The 22539-nt window shown below is 28.7% G+C and overlaps 1 protein-coding gene across 2 annotated transcripts in view; it reads left to right on the forward strand.

Moving 5' to 3' along the window:
- The window catches only part of LOC129919511 (sodium-dependent serotonin transporter), a 33041-nt gene extending 18098 nt beyond the window's left edge, over positions 1-14943 (forward strand). For both annotated transcript variants that reach the window (XM_056000413.1, XM_056000415.1), the window contains exons 4-9: positions 6450-6660; positions 6942-7215; positions 10501-10679; positions 10744-11038; positions 13710-13910; positions 13980-14943. In XM_056000413.1, coding sequence (XP_055856388.1) covers positions 6450-6660; positions 6942-7215; positions 10501-10679; positions 10744-11038; positions 13710-13910; positions 13980-14222 — 1403 coding nt within the window. In that variant the 3' untranslated portion in view covers positions 14223-14943. The remainder of the gene's footprint in view (positions 1-6449; positions 6661-6941; positions 7216-10500; positions 10680-10743; positions 11039-13709; positions 13911-13979) is intronic.
- Positions 14944-22539: the final 7596 nt, after the last annotated feature.

The raw sequence follows: 22539 nt of genomic DNA on the forward strand, positions 1-22539 counted from the left end.
CATTAATCCATTTTGTAAAAATTGATTTTTCAAAAAAAAATTCAAAGCTTTAAATTTTTGATAATTTAGTAGGTAATCTTAATTTTACTTGAACGTTTTTGTAAGTAAAATTTAGTTGAAATCACTTAAATAGTTTACGATAAAGTCAAAAATCGAGAAAAAGAACAGTTGTATGACAAGTACCGTTGCATCAAAATTGTTTTAAAATGCTAAAGATCAAACCCAAAACATTCTAAGCCTTATACAAAGTGATACTTTATATGATACAACCATACCATTGCATTTGCTTGCAAAGGTGTTTATTTAGTTGTTCAAACAATCTAAGAAGGTAAAAGTATTTGTAGAAAGGATACGAATTTTCTAAGGGATTTCTTCTTTTCTTTTGCAATCTTTCACAAAGTAATGGACTACATAGAAAAAAAAAAGATATCCCTTCCATTTAAACTCAATGTGTAAACACTTTTATGAACTTTTCTTCTTTCTTATTCAATCATGGGTCTTGACGATTAAAAACTATATCATAGGAAAAAAAACAACTAAAAAAAAGTTTTCTGTCGCATTTAAAGTTCAAACTCTGCACACACTCAAAGTTGGCTTGCAACTCTCTTGGCTCACTCTCACACAGTTCACACTTTCCTTTTGAATTGAATTTTATTAACTTTGTTAAACCATCATCTCAGAAGAAACAAATTCAAATTTTAAATAATATTTCTTCATCTTCTAGGAAGGGTATGTACAATGTGTGTGATTTTGTTTGGGGGTCTGTTGCCGTTGCCACACAGAAGGCAATCACCGCACATTTAAACTTGACACCAAGAAGCTTGTTTTCTTTATACCCTCAATATGATATGAAGTTGTAGTCATCTTATGATGAATGTGCGTTTAAGTGAGTTTCTTACTTCGTTAGCGTTGTTTGCATGCAATGTGCTTGAGTTTTTTGAAATTTTGGAATTCAATTATGACAGAATTAGTCGTATTGCGTGATGTTATACTTGTGGAATATGATACACATCTCAATTCCAAATAACAACTTACTGAATTGAGAAGTTAATTGCAAAATTTTCTGATATTATTTAACTAATTTAGATGTGTTTTGTGAGATTTAAATTAGGCTTAATGTCAAAAATTTTAAGAAATGGAACGAACGAAAACCAACAGAAGCCAACGGCCGAATTGAACAATGGTCTTTATTTGTAAATTGATAAACTATTATGCTGGTATTAATGATGTTGGAAGAATAAACATTTATGTTAAAGGTCATACCTCATACTACATCAAATTCTTAATTTCAAAACATTTAGGAAAAATAACACTTTTATTAATCATAAAAGTTCAAAAAGGAAAACCATTTAAAAATTAATTAAACTTAATATCGATATTTGAAGTCGGTGATGGTAACCTTTAAAGTGTTAATAACATTTTTTGTTTTTAAATTTTCGTCTTAGAAAACAAGAAATTTATAGTTTAGTTAACGGGTTGGTCAAAGTACCGAGAATATTTCTGGCGTTCAAGCCTGAAATCATCTTGAATGATATAACTGCTTTCTCAACAAACTGTGTAAATGCGGTATTCGTTACGTGCAAACCTTTATGTAGTCATTATTTTTTTTTTTGGTCTTAATATGTTTAAATAAGAACGCCAAAAAATAAAGTAAGAAGAAGGTTTTTTGATTAAAAAACAACCTCTTTTGAAAGTGTTTTTGAAAAAAAAACATTTATTTCACATATATTTTAGCTCGGATATATAAAATAGTATTAAAATCACTTCTAAGAAAAAATGAAAATTTTAAATAAGGTCAGCAATAAAAAATTTTATATGAACTACTATAGTTTTTAATACAAACAAAAGTTACGCATACACCACAGTGACCCGCAAAAAACTTCCCAAAATACAGTTTTTGGCATGATCATTTTAAACAGGTCAACACGTTTTGTTTTGATGAACATTAATTGGCTGTTATTTTTAGTAAGTACTAGCAAGTTATTACAAATCAAATGATAGCCAAGTTCAGCCATATGGGCTGTATTGTGTTGTGAGGAAACTTTAATTTTGCCATAAAAAGTTCGCTTTTCTTAGTTGGCAAAGTATTTTGACAGCGTTTTTTTTTTAAGTATGGATTTCGTGCCAAAAAATTTATGGTTTTAACTAAAACGTTCATTGCCATAGTAGAAAAACCAGTAAAAGTGTTTTTAATCATGACACAGACTAGGGTTTGTATGTACGTCTATCTGTTCACATTTTCATTGCCTAAATAAATGTACAGATTTTCTTCAATTTTGGTACAGATGATTTTTATGAATAGTTTTATTTTTATTTTTCTTTTTCTTTTTTTTTTAATATTCCCCTTGAAACGGAAAAACAGCTATTAGAATTAAACATATTATATTTCTTCTAAAAATAAACTCCTTAAAAAAGTTTCTATCATTAGTATTGAACATCGTTCAAGGTATAACAAAGAAAACATTTGCTGTATCATCGAGATCGCTTTAAATTTTGGCTGAGACTTTTTTTTTCGCCTAAATATTGGAGACAATCTTGAGAGATTTTTTTTTCTAGAATATAACCCTTATTGCGATTTGCTATTATCAATTGAAAGTTGATAAAAATTAAATTTCGATATCTTATTATTTAATTTACAAAAGTTTTGAAGAGAGAGAATGATGCCTATGTTTTTATTTGAAATGCAATCGAAAAATTCCATAAAAAAGTTGAACAATACGTTTTAAAACACCAAAATTCAGTGCCTATCAACTATCAATTGATAGTTGCAAATCGCAATAACATTGTTGTATACCCAAAAACCAAATCATATTTTTTCCATTATATTACTTACTGGGCATCACGTTTAAATAAAATAAAAAAACAAAATTTTCAAAAAACATGTTTCTATAAAATAAAATGAAAATTTTGTGAATACCTAATTTTGTTTTCTAGGCCCAATTTATTGACTCTCCATTAAACTTAAATCGCCATTAAAAAAGGGAATTTTAAAATTAAAAACCAATTTCGTTTAATTCAGTCTCTTTTAAGGATTTTTTTGAAGTTTGGCATCATTAACTAATTGAGCATTAAATTTAAAAGTAGTTTTAGTTAAAACACCAAATTCGACCTTTTAAGAGGGATTTTTAGAGCAAATGGAGGTTTTAAACAGAATTTCTATTTATTCACTCTCCATTACACAGTGAGCCTGAACAAGTTTAAGGTTGACATAAAATGACGACAAAAACTAAAGATGAGGCTTTGTTCCTGAAGGCCTCAGCAATAATAATCCGTTTTTCCCAAAATCGGATTAGCTTCCTTTTTCGAGATACCTCCCGTAAACCTGTTTTTATCGAAAAAAATTCATATCAACGCAAGGCTCGAGTACTCGATAACTTAGGCGCCGAGAATTAAAAACGGTTTTTAGTAGAGGTACTCAATACAATCATTTTTTGTTTTGGGAGGGAGGGTCTATGTCCCCCCCTTTAGGCGGGAGGGGCAATTTTCTAAAAAATCAAATAAAAAATTATTAAAAAACAATGGCAACACTAACAGTTATGAATGATACCTTTTTCAAAAGCTAGAATTGAACACTTAATTAAAGTTTTTAGACCAAGGTATTTTAAACAGTTGTTTTCGAAATAATCGATTTCAAAGTCAACAATTGTGAAAAAGAAGTTTAAAAAAATACATTGAATACTATTTTTGTCAAGACTTAGGGTTTCATTACGGGATAAATTGAGAAAGTAAACTACCTCAATAATATCCTTATCAAATACTGAAAACCACATGTTTCTATGCCTTCTAGTTTTTGAGAAAATTGAAAAATAGGAAAACTACTTTCTTTATCTTAATTTTATTTTCTTGGCTATTTTGCTTTGCCAATATCTAAAATCAAAAATTAAAAAGTACTGTGCTTAATCTACTTCGATTCTATGAATTTGTTTTATTTCCATTTAAAAATGGATCTTAAAAATAAAATTTCTTAGTACCAGTGTGGTACCAGAACGCTCATTAGTGAGCCTGATAAAGAAAGTAGTTTTCCTATTTTTCAATTTTCTCAAAAACTAGAAGGCATAGAAACATGTGGTTTTCAGTATTTGATAAGGAATTTATTGAGGTAGTTTACTTTATCAATTTATCCCGTAATGAAACCCAAAGTCTTGACAAAAATAGTATTCAATGTATTTTTTTAAACTTCTTTTTCACAATTGTTGAATTTGAAATCGATTATTTCGAAAACAACTGTTTAAAATAACTTGGTTTAAAAACTATAGTTAAGTGTACAATTCTAGCTTTTGAAAAAGGTATCATTCATAACTGTTAGTGTTGCCATTGTTTTTTAATAATTTTTTATTTGATTTTTTAGAAAATTGCCCCTCCCGCCTAAAGGGGGGGACATAGACCCTCCCTCCCAAAACAAAAAATGATTGTATTGAGTACCTCTACTAAAAACCGTTTTAAATTGTCGGCGCCTAAGTTATCGTACTCGAGCCTTGAGTTGATATGAATTTTTCTCGAAAAAAACACGTTTACGGGGGGTATCTCAAAAAAGGAAGCTAATCCGATTTTGGTAAAAACGGATTATTATTGCTGAGGCCTTCAGGAACAAAGCCTCATCTTTAGTTTTTGTCGTCATTTTAGGTCAACCTTAAACTTGTTCAGGCTCACTGTGATTAGTGTCAAATGTCATTTCATTTATTTTTTTTATTTGAATTATTATTTTATTTAAAAAATGTCAAATGAGCTAAAGAATTATTAAAAAAACATCACAATTATGAAAAAAGTCCAGACTAGAATTTTTTGTAGGTATGCACACATGCATTTGTACCATAAAAAAGAACAAAATTCAAAGAAATTAATGCATTTCTTGTCTACTTCGCACAGATAATACTAGATCTACTAGATTATATTCTCCACTTCAAAACTAATCATTTTTGAGATGCTGCATAATACATACATAACATACATAACATTGCAATTGAAGCCAAGAGAAGAATAGATATAAAGCTTACTTCTAAACCAATGACACGAGATGAATGCCAATAACATTTAAATTTAAGTTGTTATTTGACACCGATGGAAAAAATTAAAAATTTCACTTAACTCCTTCTTCTTCTCATGGTTTCAATTGTAGGTTGTAGCATTCTTTGGTTACCACTGGTATATCGTTAATCTCTTGCATTTTCTGGCGTTTTCAGCTGCAAATTACTTACGGGTCATAGTTTTTTGGTTTTTCTTCCAATTCAAATCTATTTGATTTGACAAAATTGTAGCTTTTGACAGATTATTTTTCAAACAAAATAAAAAATCCCTAGGATATTTTTAACAGAGTTTTAAATTTAAAGTTTCCATTAAAAGTAAGGACTTTAACTAAAGAAGAGTGAATTAAATGAATTTTTAATGATGTATACTTAAAGGCGACAATAGTTTAACGAGGCCGTTAACTAAAGCGATAAATTTCAAAATTTAATGGAGGCTCAATAAATTGGCCCTAAAGCTTTTTCACAATTTTTTGTTTCGTAAAAAGTACAGGTATTAAATTAGTTATTGAAATAAATTTTTTTTACCTCTCTCAATGTTGAAGTTTTTCACTTTTGATACAAACAGTACCTAGAAAGATTTCGACTGAAAAATTACCCATTAACGGGCCTATTTCGACAAAATTGATTAAATTCTAAAGGTTACATTTTGGAAACCATTTAACTTTCAGAGACGGTTTTAGGCTAAAACTATAGAAAATTTTTTAATTATTCATAATTTTTGATACATCATTCTCGTCAATCTAGTCCTTAATGGCTATAATAACCAAAGTCTGAAGTTCGGCACTTTAAAAATTGTATGCATTTTTGACAACCGTACCAGTTTGAAATTGTCGCCCATTACCGTAAATAATTCTGCCATCCTAAGCATTTAAAAAAATAGGCCTTCATTAAAAAAATGCCAAGGCTTAACTCTTTTTTTTTATCGATTGTCCATGCCGACAATTTCAACTGAGTAAAGTTGCCCACAATTTTTTTTAATTCATCACAGTTAACTAAAAATACTTCTATATTTCATTCGTAATTTTTATACACGGTTTTTGGGAGAGGTAAAATTGTTATAAAAGAAAGAAGAGAATTAAAATGTTTATTGGAATATCAATGGCTTTACCTCTATAGCACTTGCATAGAAAAAAATTTCACTCTCCGTCAATTATCAATTAAAAAAAAGTTAAACTTAAATGGTCACTGTGGTGTATGCGTAATATTTTTTTAAAACATTTTTTTTTTGCTAGGCATTTATAAAATTATTATTATTTTCTATTAATTTCGCCTCTTTTCTTTCCAATTTTATAAATAAAAGGTCACATCCTTACCTCCTTCCTTTTAAAATAATAATAGTCCTTAATAAAAAATCAAATATAAACATTCAACAATTAAAATCAAAAATAACTGATCACATATACGAACATGGTATTGAATTTACAGGTGTCGGATATGCTATTTGTTTAATTGACATCTACATGGGAATGTACTATAACACTATAATTGGTTGGGCAGTTTACTATCTATTCGCATCCTTCACCTCTAAACTGCCATGGACTTCATGTGAGAATCCATGGAATACAGCTAGTTGTATGCCCGTTACATCGGAGAATTTTACAAACCTAGCGACCACACCAGCACGAGAATTCTTTGAGTAAGTTTGTTGTTCAATTACTTTACATCCTGCAAATAGAAAATCCGGATATATGTATGTATAGAAAGATAAATATCTACAACAACACTATCAATAAAAATGAATGAAAAGAAGTGATTTTTACTTATTTTTTTTTATTTTTAAAATGGTAGTCATCAACAATTGCCAATGATGTCTTCCATTACCCAGAGGACATATTGTATTTAATTGTGTTTTTTCTTTTTTCTTTGATTTTTCTCTTTTCTCTATCTGACAACAACAACAATACCAATAACAAATAGACGAAAGGTGCTTGAACAGTATAAATCTGATGGATTGGATTTTATGGGACCTGTTAAACCAACGCTAGCACTGTGTGTTTTTGGAGTATTTGTTCTGGTGTACTTTTCTCTGTGGAAGGGTGTACGAAGTGCTGGCAAAGTAGTTTGGGTTACTGCACTGGCACCCTATGTTGTGCTAATCATACTTTTAATACGTGGAGTATCACTGCCTGGCGCCGATGAAGGTATTAAGTACTATCTCACACCCGAATGGCATAAGCTAAAAAATTCAAAAGTAAGTACTCAATGTGTTAGTAAGACTTGTAAAAATCAATTTAAAATAGTGCAACAGAAATCATATTTCCTATTTTTTTTTTACATTGTTGTACATGAGTTTCTTTGGTTAAAAGATATCGGCTTCGGAATGTAAAAAAATAAATGTTTTGTTGAAAATATCTTAGCAACAACACCTCCAAGAAACTTTTGGTTTTCTGTTATGAATAGAGTTCAAAAAGACCTTTCTTTTGATGTCTCATTCAATGAATTTTTTTTCTTAAAGCATTTTTTTTGCAAGGAGTTAACCTTGATTTTTTCTCAAAAATCGGAAAAAAATAAATTTGTAATTTTTTTTACCGTCACGCATAGGCCTCTTCACTGTGAACTCATATCCGTAAACTAAAACTTGTTTCGAGACTATGTTCTGCAGATATCTGCCTCTGAATGTAAGAAAAAAAGTTTTTTTTTTGGCATTGATTTTTTTTCTCAAAAATCCAAAAAAAAATTTAATTTTTTTATTTTCATTTGTAATGAACTTAAAAATGCGATTTATTATGTAATTAAGATTCGGAAAATAAAATCAAACTCAAGATAACAATCAATACGTTGATAGAGAATCGCAATTCTGTATGTAAGTTTGTCGGTATGTCTACCTGTCTCCGTCTCGAGCTTCGTATATAGTTTTTTTTGTCATTTCCTTAAGTGAAAATTGAAATTTTTTTAATACTAACATTACCAGTACTTGTCATCACAGTACTAAATACAAAATGTTGTCTATCTCAAAAACGGCTCTAACAATATTGATACAAAAAATAGGTTTTGTCTGTAAAATCGGTTTACGGAGATTATTTTTACGGGATAGAGTCATAAGCATACAAGCTATATCCTACCGCTGTCTTTCTTATACTAGAACTGATAGGCCGATGGAGTGGAAGAAAGATAAATGTCTGACAAGCCAACTCTTGGGCCAAAAAGTAAAAAACAAAATTTTTTTAAAGAATAGGGCTGTCTTGGGTTTAGCACCATGAAATTTTTACGTATAGCTTTCTTAAAGTTGAACTTGGCTAAGTATGACTTGGTCTTTAAGATGAAATTGCAATCTACACCACACTGGTAACACTGTCAAATTTCTTTAATTGTGCCTCTCTATCACTTGTTTCGCTTGCTCTTCCTTGAACGCTCGACTCAGGCGGAACGGCTCAAGCTTTTTTTTATGTGACGATTTATATTTCCTTTTTAATTTGGCTGTTTTAGAGGGTTTAACTGTGCAGGAAGGTTTTTGGAACTAATTTTTTTTTTTTTTGGCGTAAAGTTTAATTTTCTCAAAAAAGGCTCCTACGATTTTTATTAAAAAATCAAGTACAGTCGAATCCCTCTAAGTTGAACTTTCACGGCACTCGAAAATGGTTCGAGTTAGATGGAAAATTTGTCACTAAAAATGGTGAAAAAGTTCGACTTAGAGGGAGTTCGACTTTGAGGGAGTAGACTATATTTTATACAAGGTCTATCTTTAAGTGAAAAAAGTTTTTTTCTCAAAAATCGTTACAACGCACATAGGAGTATTTGCAGTAAAAACCTGGTCATAAGTCGATTTTCTGAAAATCAAAATTGACACCAAAAAGTTTGGCAAAGTGGGTGCAAAATAATTATGTGTCAATATGCTGCACTCATTTTTTTTTTGTTTTTCGATCGTGTCTTGTTAAAAAATGAGTTCAAAGTTAACTGTTACATCTACCTCATTTTTATTTGAATTCGAAGTATTTTGGTAAGTGTTATTCTATATGCGATATCGAAGTGTTGTGATAGAAATCTAAAAAAATTTAAATGGAGAATTCTTCTTCAGTTATTTATTAACGATAATAATAAGTTTTGAAAATGTTAGATGGTTTTTTCTATTTTAATTCGGGCTTAGAACTAGTATCTAAAAACTTGATATTTTTGGTAAGTTATTATTTGAACTTTAATGATTTTGTTTTAGTATACCCCGTTATTCTGCGATGAATTGAAACTTATGAGTTAGTTTATATATTCTTTAACACAATGCAACAAAAATTGGGTGCTCTTAGGTGCTCTTTAGAGAATCGAGGGTCAATTAGTTTTTCACTTTCTGATAGAAAATACTCCTTACTTTATGCAACGTTTTTTATTTTTAAATTAAATTTACTGATGTTATGAGTGTATTTTATTTTGGGTGATCTTAATTAAGGTTGGGGAAGAGAGAAAAGAAACTGAGAATTGCGTATTAGGGATGAGGAAAAAGATTTGAGAAAAATAATGTCGACAGGCGGAGTACAGGCCGTTAATCAATTTTTTTAGTTTTTGGTAAAAAAATAAAAATAACAAAAACTAGGTTTATATTGTATTTTCTTGTAGGAATACTCATTTTAAACAGAAATAATAACAAAACCACAAAAAAATAATTATGGCCAGGTTTTTGATGACAATTATACTCCTATGTGCAACGGTAGGACCTCCAATAGAACACTTTTTTAGAATTTTTGACTACCTCCCAAATAAATTTGTTAAATTTTAACGTATTTTAATCAAAATCAAAAAAAATTATATTTTTGTTTGCTTAGAAGTTAGATTTTTTTTGAAATTTCAGTTTTTGGTGCTGATCAAAACAATTTTATTTATACTTTTTTTTTCAAAAAATTATTTATAAAAAAATAGTTTTTATTAAAACTGCTGTAACGATTTTGATTTTTTTTTTCTTAAAATAATTCTTAATAAAAAAAATCGGATTGCAATCCTTTTGGAGCTCAAATTCAATTTAGATGGTTTTTTATGGCTTTTGGAAGGACGAATTTTACATTTTTTCCAAATTTTAACATAAAAAACTAAGCATATTGAGCAAATTCGTACGACCCAGTTTTGCATTTCATTTTTTTTTATATATTTCGACCTCGTTATATTAAGAAAAAAACAATATTTGGTTAAAAGAATGGAATGAATGGAATATATCCGCTTTTATTTGATTTTGTACTCTATCTCTATACGGTCATTTTATACTGAAAATCGAAAATCAATTAAAAATCACTAAATTTTTAAAATTCCTCTAATTTTATGTTTATGTTTATATTGAAACAAAAGCCCATATTCAAAACGGGCAGAATTGATCAAGTCCAAAAACCAATTTAAGGGTCTCTATTTTTTTTTTTTAATTTTTTAAATTAATTTTGATTCCAATTTAATAGGAAGATAAAATTGTACATCCTAAAATTTTGGGGAACAATTTCTTTAACCCTTTTACCTTCCCAAAAAAAAAAAAAATATAAATAATTTCAATATTATTAATTTTCAGGTTTGGATTGATGCAGCATCTCAAATATTTTTCTCTTTGGGACCTGGTTTTGGAACACTATTAGCTTTATCCAGTTACAATAAGTTTAACAATAATTGCTATCGTGATGCTCTCATAACAAGTAGCATTAATTGCTTAACAAGTTTCTTAGCTGGTTTTGTAATATTCTCTGTGTTAGGGTAAGTTCAATGAAAACTATCAACTTGTTTTACTTTAACCTATTTAATTATAAATCTTCAACAGGTATATGGCCCATGTGCAGAAAACATCAATTGATCAAGTTGGTCTCGAAGGACCTGGCTTGGTTTTTATCGTGTATCCCGAAGCAATAGCCACAATGAGTGGTTCTGTATTTTGGTCAATAATTTTCTTCCTAATGCTGATAACTTTAGGCTTGGATAGTACATTTGGTGGCTTGGAAGCTATGATAACAGCCCTTTGTGATGAATATCCTCGAGCGATTGGAACGCGTCGTGAGATTTTTGTACTTTTCCTATTGGCTTGTATTTATTTGTGTGCATTGCCAACTATGACATATGTAAGTAAAAAAATGAGTGGTGATCAAAAAAGGATCAAATATTAACTATTTTTAATTCTTATCAAAAACTTCAAGTACTAAAAACCATCGTTTTTCTAGTGAAAGCATATAAAATCCATTAGCTTGTCAACATATTTGCCAAGTTTAGTTATCCTCTTGAGTTGTGTATTGCAAAGAAAAATTGGGCCATTTCATTCTTCGAATCAAACGGTTCATTAACTCTGTCAGTTGTGTTATCGTCTTCCTATAAACTATTCATGAGATTGCTACTTCGTCGTTTTGTATCTGGAAGACAGAATGGGTGTTCTTCCGGAAGGAACTCTCTCTATATCCTTTATATGCATAAAATTGTTGGTTTGTATGTACAGTTATATCGAGTTAATGTATATCGGTTGATTTAAGCGAAGTGCAGGTGGTGGCTAACTGTTGTGAGGTAAAAAAAAGCATGCTTTTAACCTTTTGATGAAGGTAATGTTATGAGAATAAATATTTCCCAAGTCAACCATGTGTTGATGGTTTATACCTTTCGACACAATCTACAACATATATTGGATATGGTCATTTTGAGAAATATACTACATCACTTGACCAAGTTCTCTTGCAAAAGCAAAGTGATTTGTGGCAAGAAGAGTGGCATAATGGGTTTTCACTTTATTTGATTAAATTAGAAATTATAATTTTTGGTTCATGTGAGATAAAGAGAGTGTTCAGATAGTTAACTAAAAATACAGCAAAAGGCCTTATTAGAGTAGTTAAAGGTAGAAATTTATTGACCTTGATGGTCAATTGTCAGTAAACAAATTGAATGATGAAGGTAAAATGCTTTCAATGAAATTGTGTCACTTATTTTATTTGTATACCTATACTTTCATTTGAATAAAGTTGATTATTGACTAAATTCTCTTAGGCATAGTCACAATGATGTTTCAATGTATTCAATATATGTCCTTTTATTTGTTTGGTTGTCTTCACCTTAAGATTTGACAAAACAAATTCTCGTTTCTATTCAGAATTGTGCATTTAAAAATTACTTTTTTTATATACTATCAATGAGTCCTGAAAATTTTTCAAAAAAAAAGTATTTAAGATTTCTTATACAACAGTTACATTTTTAGCACTGTAGTATAAAGGTCACCGCCACATGTTTTAATGTTTTAGGGGTTGTTTTCTCGAAAAAGCTCCATATTCGCCAAGTTTCTGCCGATTTTAAAAATTATCTTTTATGTTAACAAGAATTAATATACAATCAAATTTTTAATTAAAAAAATGTAATACAGTCGACTTCCTTCTAAGTCGAATTAACAGGGGACACCAAAATTGGTTCGAGTTAGAGGGAAAATCGATTTAGAAGGAGTTCAACTTAAAGGGGGTCGACTGCATTTATATTTTTAAATGAAAAATTCAAAATTATGTAAGACTCAACACAGGTTAAATTCTTCAAAAATTAAATAAATTTGTATAGGTTTTTAGCGGTTTTAAATTTATTGATTGAAAAAAAAAAATCAGGGAGACTAAAACATAGTTAAATTTTTGTACAAAAATATTTAATGAAAAATAGTTTTCGTATTTTTTGTTTTTAAAATTTCTTAGAAATGAGATTATAATAGTAAAATATTATATTATTATATGGATTCATATTAGAGAGTCGACAAAAACTTTACAAAATCATACATATTTTGTAAAGTTTTTTGTCAACTCTTTTTGTTAATTTTCGGGTTTTTGTCTATTACTTGAAAAATAAGCGGAATTTGAAAACTGTACATACTTAGGTACTTGTTAGAATGTAAAATTTTTAATAATTTTTTTTACTTTCCAAAAATTTTTTTTGGATTTTATTAAAAATAAGAGTTTTTCAAACCAAATTTTCGAAAACTGAGCGTTGAATTTTCTTGAAATTTTGGTTTTAAATGTTGATTAAAAATTTAGAATTTTTTTTTCAAGAATTTATTAAAAAACAATAAGTAATTTTTTTACGGTTTAAGGTTTTTGAATTTCTTTTAAATGCATCTTAATAAAAGAAATCAAATTGCATGCATTTTTCGGAGTCCAAATTCTTTTAATATGCTGTTTTTTCATGAATGAAGTTTAAGTTTATTTTAAAATTTTACACACACACATACATTTACTAAATTTGTATATAAGAAGTTTAAACATTCAAGCAACTTGAACTCCAATAGCAAGCTCGTGCGGCCCAGCCGTGCATTTAATTCGCGTTTTCGACTCTTATCCAAAATATTAGTGAATTTGAAATTTCTAACACCTTTCGACTACGTACGATGCCCACCAAAAGAAAAATGCTTGAGTTATTGGAAATCTTTCAGACAGTTGTACATCATTTTTTGTCAAGAACTTGTCTTTAAAGACTTAAACTACGGAGAACTGAAAAATTTGGGTATTTTTTTTAAATTTTGACTATGTTGCATTCTAACTCGATTTCAAAAACCTAGAATGTTTAATTGTTGATGGACTAAACCATAAACAACTCTGCTGTCAATTTTTATCAACTGATAACTAGTATTTTTTTCAGGAATCAACTTTGGCGAAGTAAAGATAAATGGGAAGTCCTGACTTAACATAGAGTTAATAATATTTTTGGCTCAATTGAGAAATAAATAACAAAAAATTATCATCTATAAGTTAACTTAAATTGTAATTTTTGTTTTCATTACAGGGTGGCGTTTATCTAGTGAACTTCCTAAACGTTTACGGGCCAGGCTTAGCTATTCTATTTGTTGTATTTGTGGAAGCAGCTGGTGTATTTTGGTTCTACGGTGTAGACAATTTCTCCTCAGATGTAGAACAGATGTTGGGCAAGAGGCCTGGTCTTTTTTGGCGCATTTGTTGGGCTTATATAAGCCCAATTTTCTTATTGGTAAAATCTAAATTATTTTCCAATTTTATATCAAGACCAATTAATATATTTTTTTCTTAACAATTTCAGTGCATTTTTATATTCTCATTCATTGGCTATGAGGATATGCTTGGCGATGAATACAAATACCCAGAATGGAGTATTGCTGCTGGCTGGGCACTCACCTCCTCATCCATACTTTGCATTCCAATTTATATAATCTATAAATTTTCATCAAGCAAAGGTACCTGCAAAGAACGTTTGAGGACCACATTTAAGCCAGAAATAAATATTGTATCGGCATTGCCAGGCCAACAAGGCACCGCAGTGTGACATAATAAAATTAATAAATCTCAATATAATATAAGTAGCATTCACCAACAAAAAAACGTTTCACCAACAACAACTACAACAATAAATATTATAAATAATCAAATAAGTCATAGTTATTTAAGTTATCCTAATCTTAGTTCGAATATCGAACAACAACATGAACATGAACAACAACAAAAGCATCAAACAATGTTAAATATAATTGATCGTGGTAGTAGCATAAGTCTTAATCAAATCAATAAAAGATCTACTGCTAGAGCTGAGGACAATAATTATTTAATACTCAGCAGTTGTAAGCCTTTCAAATTTTCATTTGCTAGTGAATGGCTTGTTTAATGTTGTTAATAGATAAAAAAAAATATTTTTTCGATTAAAATCCATTTTTTTAGTACAAATTTATATAATTAATAAATAAAATATGCAATAATTTAGAATATTTTATATAAAAGTGACAGTAAAAAGTATAAATAAATATGAAAATTAAGTTTTTTTCTAGTTTAGAAACCAAATGTACATTAAAATATAAAGTAAATTAATTCTCTTGATGCTTCTTCTTAATGGAATGCTTAGTATTCAATTTAATATAAATCTATTATACAAAATTTAAAAAAAAAATTATAAATATTGGAAACTTAACTATAACCTAAAAAATTCTTATAGATTTGGCTAAAAAAAATTAACAAATATCAAAAAAATAAAATCAAACAAAAAAAATGAGAATAAGTAAAGCTTTAGATATTTAAGAAAATATTGTTATATTAAATAAAATAATAATATATAATAATTAAAAATAAATTAATAAACAATATAAAAAAAAAATTTAAAATTAAAATAAAAAAATATTTATACTTGTTATAGTATTAAATAAATTATTTTTGTTAATTTTATATGTGAAGAATAACTAACAAAACAAACAATAATACACTATATTTGTACAATGTTGTTTAAGATTAGATTTTGTATTTTATGTTATTCTACAAATATTTATATATTTAAGGTTTTTACCAAGCAGAAGTCTTATTAAAAAAATATTTGCAAGCAGCCATTTGCAAATATTTTTTGAAAAAGGCAACACTTTTCCTGGTTTGAAAGCATAAAACTGCAATCAGCCATTTGCAGTTTTATGATTTGTTAAATTTTTTAAATTCAATTTAAGTAAAAATTAGCAATTTATATAGAAAAAATAGTAGATTATATTTATTTATATTATTTAAATTATGTAAATTCTATGTTAAATATATTTTTATATTTTAAGCCGTTAAAGTTGTATTTTAATTAACTACCAACAGCCATAGCGATAGATGATAACGTGGGCCTAATTTACCACAGTTGTACTGTAGCAAAACTAATTATAAGAATAGGAGTTAAGCCAGGGTTCGGAATTTAGTTTCAAAATTTCGAAGTATCTTTGAAAAAAATTTTAAAGGAGATCCCAAATTTAGAGCTGTCAATTTTCATTTTTTTAGAAGTGGCCATCAAAAAACGTTGAACGTTTTTTAGTTTATTTTTCTTAATGGTTAAGTGAGGAGTCTTTTTTTGTCTCAGAAATCTCCGATAAAATAAATTTCTGCTTAAAAAATTTCAAAACCCCCAGAATTCTTCTTAAAAGAATAAATTGGGTTTTGGTCAATAGCTTTTTCAACATGTGACACAGTGAAATTGTCTCACAATGCCGCAATCAACGGCCTGATTGCTATCTAACATGACATTTGTTATGCATTTTTTGTTAAACCAAAAATGTATGTCATCACGGTTGTAAGACATTTGGGAGTATACAATATTGTAAGGTCGTACAATCGTGTGAACTTGTCAAAACGTCTCAAGTGAACAAAATTGATCAATAAAATTAAAAAATAACTACATACCTATTTGATTAATCGGAGAGTGTGTAACCTAGTAATAGTAGCAGAAAGCAGATGGTAACACACTTAACAAGGGCGAAAGAGATAGATAAAGTCTGGTTGTCTCACAATTTTGAGAGCAGTAATTAAAAAACTAGTCTTCTCAAGGTGATGTGTGAGGTGAATTTATTTTTGTTAGAAAATGTAAATATGTTAATCTTCGGGGATTTCAGTAGTGTTAACAAAACCCTGGCAAAGTATAAAATTTTCATATGAAAAAATGCGAGTAGTTTTCAAATAAAATCTTCTTTATTTTCCCAAAACGAAATTTGTAGATTATACATACAATTCTCTATAAAAGATGATAGCAAACAGTTAAGAGCTATTGCGATTTTAAAGTCGTCATAGGTATTTCAAAATTTCAAAAACAGTACTTTTTCGTAACAAAAAAGTTGTCATAGAGCGTCTTGTAGTTGTAGGGAATAACTTTGTATGTAAAATGAGTTTACTATTTTGTTTCGAGAACTATGCCCTTAAAAGCAAAGAGCAAAAACATACATACAAAAACACTTTAATTAACACTTTAAAATTAAAAATCGCAATAGAAGGTCCAGGGACGATATTTAAAAAAAAATGTACGTTTATTATCTACGGTTGATGCTTTTTCAAGCCACAATTAGATCACATTTGAATCGATGCTGGTTTTTAAGCATTTTACTAACAAAAACTAGAATTTAAAATCCATCAAAGTATTAATAAAATATGTACATTATCTCAAAGTATAAAAAAAAAATTTATAGCACTGCGAATGATTCAATCTTTGTGCACCAAAAATATTTAGTAAATTGAATGTAACTGTTAGCTCTTGGTGACGTGAAATAATGCCAAATGAAATAACACCAAATTTCAAATTTGGCCTTATTTCGGTTTTCAAAACGAAATAAGACCAATTTGGCTTTATTTCGATTTAAAAAAGAAATAAGACCAAAAAAATAATGGAAATAACCGCGAATATGTTTGATTTGAGTTGTATGGTATAGTTCAGAGTTAAAAATCGTACTGGAGGGATAAAATATAAACTAATTTTTCAATTTAATAAAAGGATAAGTTGGACGAAGAAGGTAATAAAAGGATACAAAAAAAATAATATTTTTTTTGCACGAAGTTTCATACATGCCAAATCCCATGAAAGAGCAAGGCCTAGTGTAATAAATTTGTAAGAATGGAAGGGAATTACAATTTACCGCCTAGTTCATACAACTAAACAGAGATGCAATTTTTCATGACAATACAATTTTATAGGCTTTGTCAATTCCCCGCAATAGACAGTACAGATGGTGGGAACTGGGAATCGAACCCAGAACTCTGGTGTCAAAGTCCCAAGCACTAACCATTGCCCCATGAGGTGGTACAATAAATAGATATATGTAAACTAAAACGAAATCCAAGTTGACGATCAGATATGGAGACTGAAAAAAAATTTTAAGGCATTACGAAGGGGTCAATTTGGGGAATCGAAAAATTCGCGCGAATTTTTCGATTCCCCAAATTGACCCCTTCGTAATGCCTTAAAATTTTTTTTCAGTCTCCATATCTGATCGTCAACTTGGATTTCGTTTTAGTTTACATATATCTATTTATTGTACCACATCATGGGGCAATGGTTAGTGCTTGGCATCTAAAATCGACAGCTTGGATTTCGTTTTAGTTTACAAACTCTGAACTTCCTTGCAACTTAAATTAAAAAAAAAATCAACATTTTTTAAATCAGAATTTAAATTATTGAAATAAATGGTAACAAATAATAATGTAATGAACAAAACATTAACTATAACTATATACATATATAACATCGACAACGATATCTGTCCACAAAATGGGAGTTGATGAACAAAAGGAATTTTTTTTAATTTCTCGATTGTCTTCTTGATAAATATCAGGTTTTATCCAGAGATTTTATTATTTGTTTTTTCTTTTTTTTTTTTAATTCGTAAAAATTGAAATAATGCCAAATTGGTATTATTTCGTTTCCTAAAACGAAATTAACCCAAATTGAGAATTTGGTCTTATTTCGTTTTCAAAAACGAAATAATGCCAAATTTTTGGAATTTGGCTTTATTTCATTTGGCGTTATTTCACGTCACCTTAGCTCTTAACCGAAAAAGGAAAATTATTTTGAAACAATTAAATTAGTAGTATTTATTAACTTTTGCTTGTTTTTGTTTTTGCTGGAACCAGAAATAGTACAAGTCTGGGTAAGGGTATACTGAACTAAATGTCCTTTCAAATTATAAAACAGTTGGCGATTTAAAAATACATATAGTTTAGTTTTTTGGAAAGCAGAAGTGATTTCTTTATTCCAATTTTTAACGGTTTACATATTACAACACTTCTGAAATATAAATTGAACAGTAGTATTGGGCATGCGTTAAAAATCAAACGGAAATAAGTTGAAACAATTTCACCGCTCCAGTGTTACAATGTTTTCAATTTCAAATTTCCTAGAATTTTCTTTTTCACACCGTATTAAAACCATTTTCTATGCAATACTATCTCTAACCTGAATCTTTTTAGCATTGTAAAAATTAACTGCCACTTTAAGAAAAGAGCGCCAAAAATGTTCTATCCTGTAGTGAATTCTACCCTGCAGTTAATTCCAAAAAATCTATGAATGACGTTTTGAAAAGATAAAATAAACAAAAAAATCCAGAAAGATGTCCTACTCTCTTGGCATGCATCTTTCCTTGGGATTTTCAGATTTTTTTTTTTTATTTTCAAACCTGAAGGATAAAGGACATTTATGGTGAGCTAATGTTCTCAAGTATCCTCGTCGTAGGTAGGTAGACCTCATTTGAAAAATGTGTGAAACTCAAATAATTGTATTCATAGTTGATAAGTAAGGAATCATGGAAAGGTTACCGACCTTCGTTTATTATCCTCGTACACTTAACTTGTGTACCTCTATCATCGAATATATTTTTGGCGGCAAGCATAACTGCATTAGTTACGTTTTGCTTGCAGCATATTCAATTGTTTGGTTTTAATTTTCTTTTTTCATAGGGCAGAGAGTGCATTGTTTACTTTTTTGTATCTGTACCTAGACAGATATACTGAAATGGAAGCAATGAAAAAAGAAAAACGTGTAGGTAAGGAAAACAGATCAAAATTTAAAAAGGATATTTGAAAAATTATTTTTTATTATTTATTATTTTTAACCGAATTTTGTTTTTTTAACTTTGTTATTTGCAGGGTTGTAAAAATATGAATTTAAAAAAATGCGTTTGAAATTAAAAACAAAATATTTATTTCAAATAAAAAAAAAAATTAAAAAAAATGTACAATGTGTGCATTAAATGTTTTATTTTTTTAATATTCATTAAATATATTACAATTTTGGCTTTTCGACCATGCAAAATATTTTTATTTGCAATTCAAATTTTATTTTCAATACATATATTTTTCAATTGCAATAATTTTTTTTTTTTAGTGGAACATTTTTTTTATTTACAATAAATATTTTTTTTTTAATGCAAATATTTTTTAGGTACAATAAATATTTTTTTAATTAAAAAATGTTGTAGTAGTAGCAGTAGTAAGTGTGAATTTGTTTACATTTATAAGAAGTAATTACATAGTTTGGTATAAGTTTCACAAAAGAGCATTGGATCAAAGAGCATTCAAATTTCTTAATACAAAGTATGAATTAATCTAACGCAAAGTTTAAATTGATAACAAATAGATAAACTAATACAAAAAAAATCATGTGCAGGTACAATTCACACGTGGTAGAAGTGAAACCTAAAAAATTAATTTATCTTGAAAAAATCGAAAAAATCTTTTATTTCTTCCATCACCTTTTGCAAAACCAAAAGCGCGGCAATTTTTTTTTAATTTGCAGTTTTTATATTAACCCAATGCGGCAATTAACTGGCCAAAAATATTTTAAAATTGACCAAGGATTTAAGAAATAGATGGTTTGTCATGCTAACTTTATATGATATGAGGTCAAAAACAGTTATTAATTTTTTTGAAAAAACCAAAAGCGCGGCAATTTTTTTTGAGTTTGCAGTTTTTACATTAACCCAATGCGGCAATTAATTGGCCAAAAAAATTTTAAAATTGACCAAGGAAGGATTTAAGAAATAGATGGTTTGTCATGCTAACTTTATACGATATGAGGTCAAAAACAGTTTTTAATTTTTTTTTGAAAAAACTAAAAGCGCGGCAATTTTTTTGAGTTTGCAGTTTTTATATTAACCCAATGCGGCAATTAATTGGCCAAAAAAATTTTAAAATTGACCAAGAATTTAAGAAATACAGGGTGTGTCATGCTAACTTTATATAGAATAGGGTTAACAAAAAATAGATTTTATTTTTTTTTTTTAGTAAACCAAAAGAGATATATTATTTTCGATTTCACGGCATAATTACGGCAATTAAACTTTAAATAATAAGCGAAAAAAAATTGAAATTGATCAAAAATTAAAAGTTGTCATGCTAACTTTATATAAAGTTAGCATGACAAACCTTGTTTTACCGATTCTGACCAAACTAAGCGCTCGGCAATTTTTTTGACTTCACTGCATAAACACGGCAATTATGCGGCATTAACTTTTCAAAAGTTGACATGCTAAGTTTATACGGGTCTTTAAATCCATTTTCTTATGACAACCTATAATAAATTTTATATGATATGAAAGGTTTTTTATTTAATATTCTTTTCAATCATGTCTGACCCACATCTATAAAAAAAAGCTAGAGTTTTTTGAACCCAATCAGTTTTCAAAAAAAAAAACAACAAAATCAATCTTTTTTTATCTTCTAACACTATTGAATTCATTTATTTATATGACAACCTAAAACAAATTTTATACCATCTGAAAGCTTATAATTTTACCTTTTATATGACGCTTCAATCATGTTTCTATGATTCCTACAAAAAAAGTTAGAAGAATAATGTACTGAAAAAAAAATTAGTTTTTTTTTTAAATTTTATATTTTAAAAAGTTGAAAGACAAGCAAAACGAAAATACAAGTTTCAAAAAAAGTAAGAGTTCCATAGTAAATTTTTACTATGTATTTTTATAGTTTAAGGGCTTATAAATTGATTAATAGACCGACAAATTTTGACGATAGTCATTATACAAGAAAAAAAAACTAACTTTATGTAGTGTAACAACAGTATTACAGTTTTTCTTTGTGTTTTTTTTTTTCTTCTTTGTATGGATTGGTTCCATACTACTTATATCCGTTAATTCCTGGTTTGCAATTGTGACAAACACGCAATGGGAGTTTATTTGTTTCTTCTGTTTTTTTTTTTTTTCTATTTGCGTTCGACTTAAAAAGGGATTGTAACGAACATTTACTTCAAAGAAAAAAGATCCTTTGATAGTTCAGCTTATTTTTACCTTTTCATATTTCAAATAAATTTCAGTGCTAAGGGTAGTAGTTGCATTCATATAAATTTTTATTAGAAGAATACCTTAGTTTCACGTAGGTATACTCGTTGTCGTTATTATTATTCACTGTATTCGATATTATTTGTCCTCTCTGTGTAACTTTCAAATATTGATGACTGTCCTATAATTATATTAAGGGTTAGTTTATGGTTTCAGAGGAGGTAGGTATTTGAGTTCAAGAATTTGCGTTGTTTTGTGTAAGTACTAGGTACCTCCATACTCATGTATTTCTGTGTTCTGTTTTAACTGTACTACACGTAAGCAACCCTTTTATATGCCTTTAAAAAGTATAATGGCATCTGTAAAGAACTAAGCGTGATATTGTTTAAAATTTAATTTCGGTGTACAGGATGGGTTATGGATGATTGAATGACATATTTATGCGATCGTGTTGATTTGATTTTGAATAATTCAAGGTTAAATTTTTTCCGATATTGAATGCAATAAAATTAAAGAAGAAATCCTAAAATGGTATGGAATTCAATCCTTTTTTTTTCAGATTTTGAGGAGAATGAAATTTGTTGAAGTGACTTGTTGCCCAGAGAATGTTCATCTTAGGGCCAGTTGTACAAATAATTAATCCGTTGATCAGCAACTTTTATCTTCTGAAATCGGTAGCAAGGCTGAAGTTTAGCACTGATTCAAGGTAGAAATAGCCACATTCATGCTTGAACCGAAGTTGACCCGCAGCTAATCCGCCGAAATCGGTGGGTTAAATTGCTGAACCAAGGCTGATCAACGTTTGTTCAACTGGCACTAAGAGTAAAGCTGAAGACCCAATGATAGATGTGGTCTGAAAAAAAATCCCTAATAGATGACTTGCGACTGAAAGGTGATGGCTTTACTAATTATAGCAGTTTATCCCTTTAAGGCCAAGGAATGGTTTTAAAAACCCAAAAGTGTTAAAAATTTTAAACTTCATAAAGACAATGAGGTTGTAACTTTAAACCCTACAGTAATTGTATATTTAAATAAAGGACCTAAAAACCACTCAGTATTCAATAGAAGGTGTCAACC

This window comes from Episyrphus balteatus, chromosome 4 (genome assembly GCF_945859705.1).
Source record: "Episyrphus balteatus chromosome 4, idEpiBalt1.1, whole genome shotgun sequence".
Lineage (NCBI taxonomy): Eukaryota > Metazoa > Arthropoda > Insecta > Diptera > Syrphidae > Episyrphus > Episyrphus balteatus.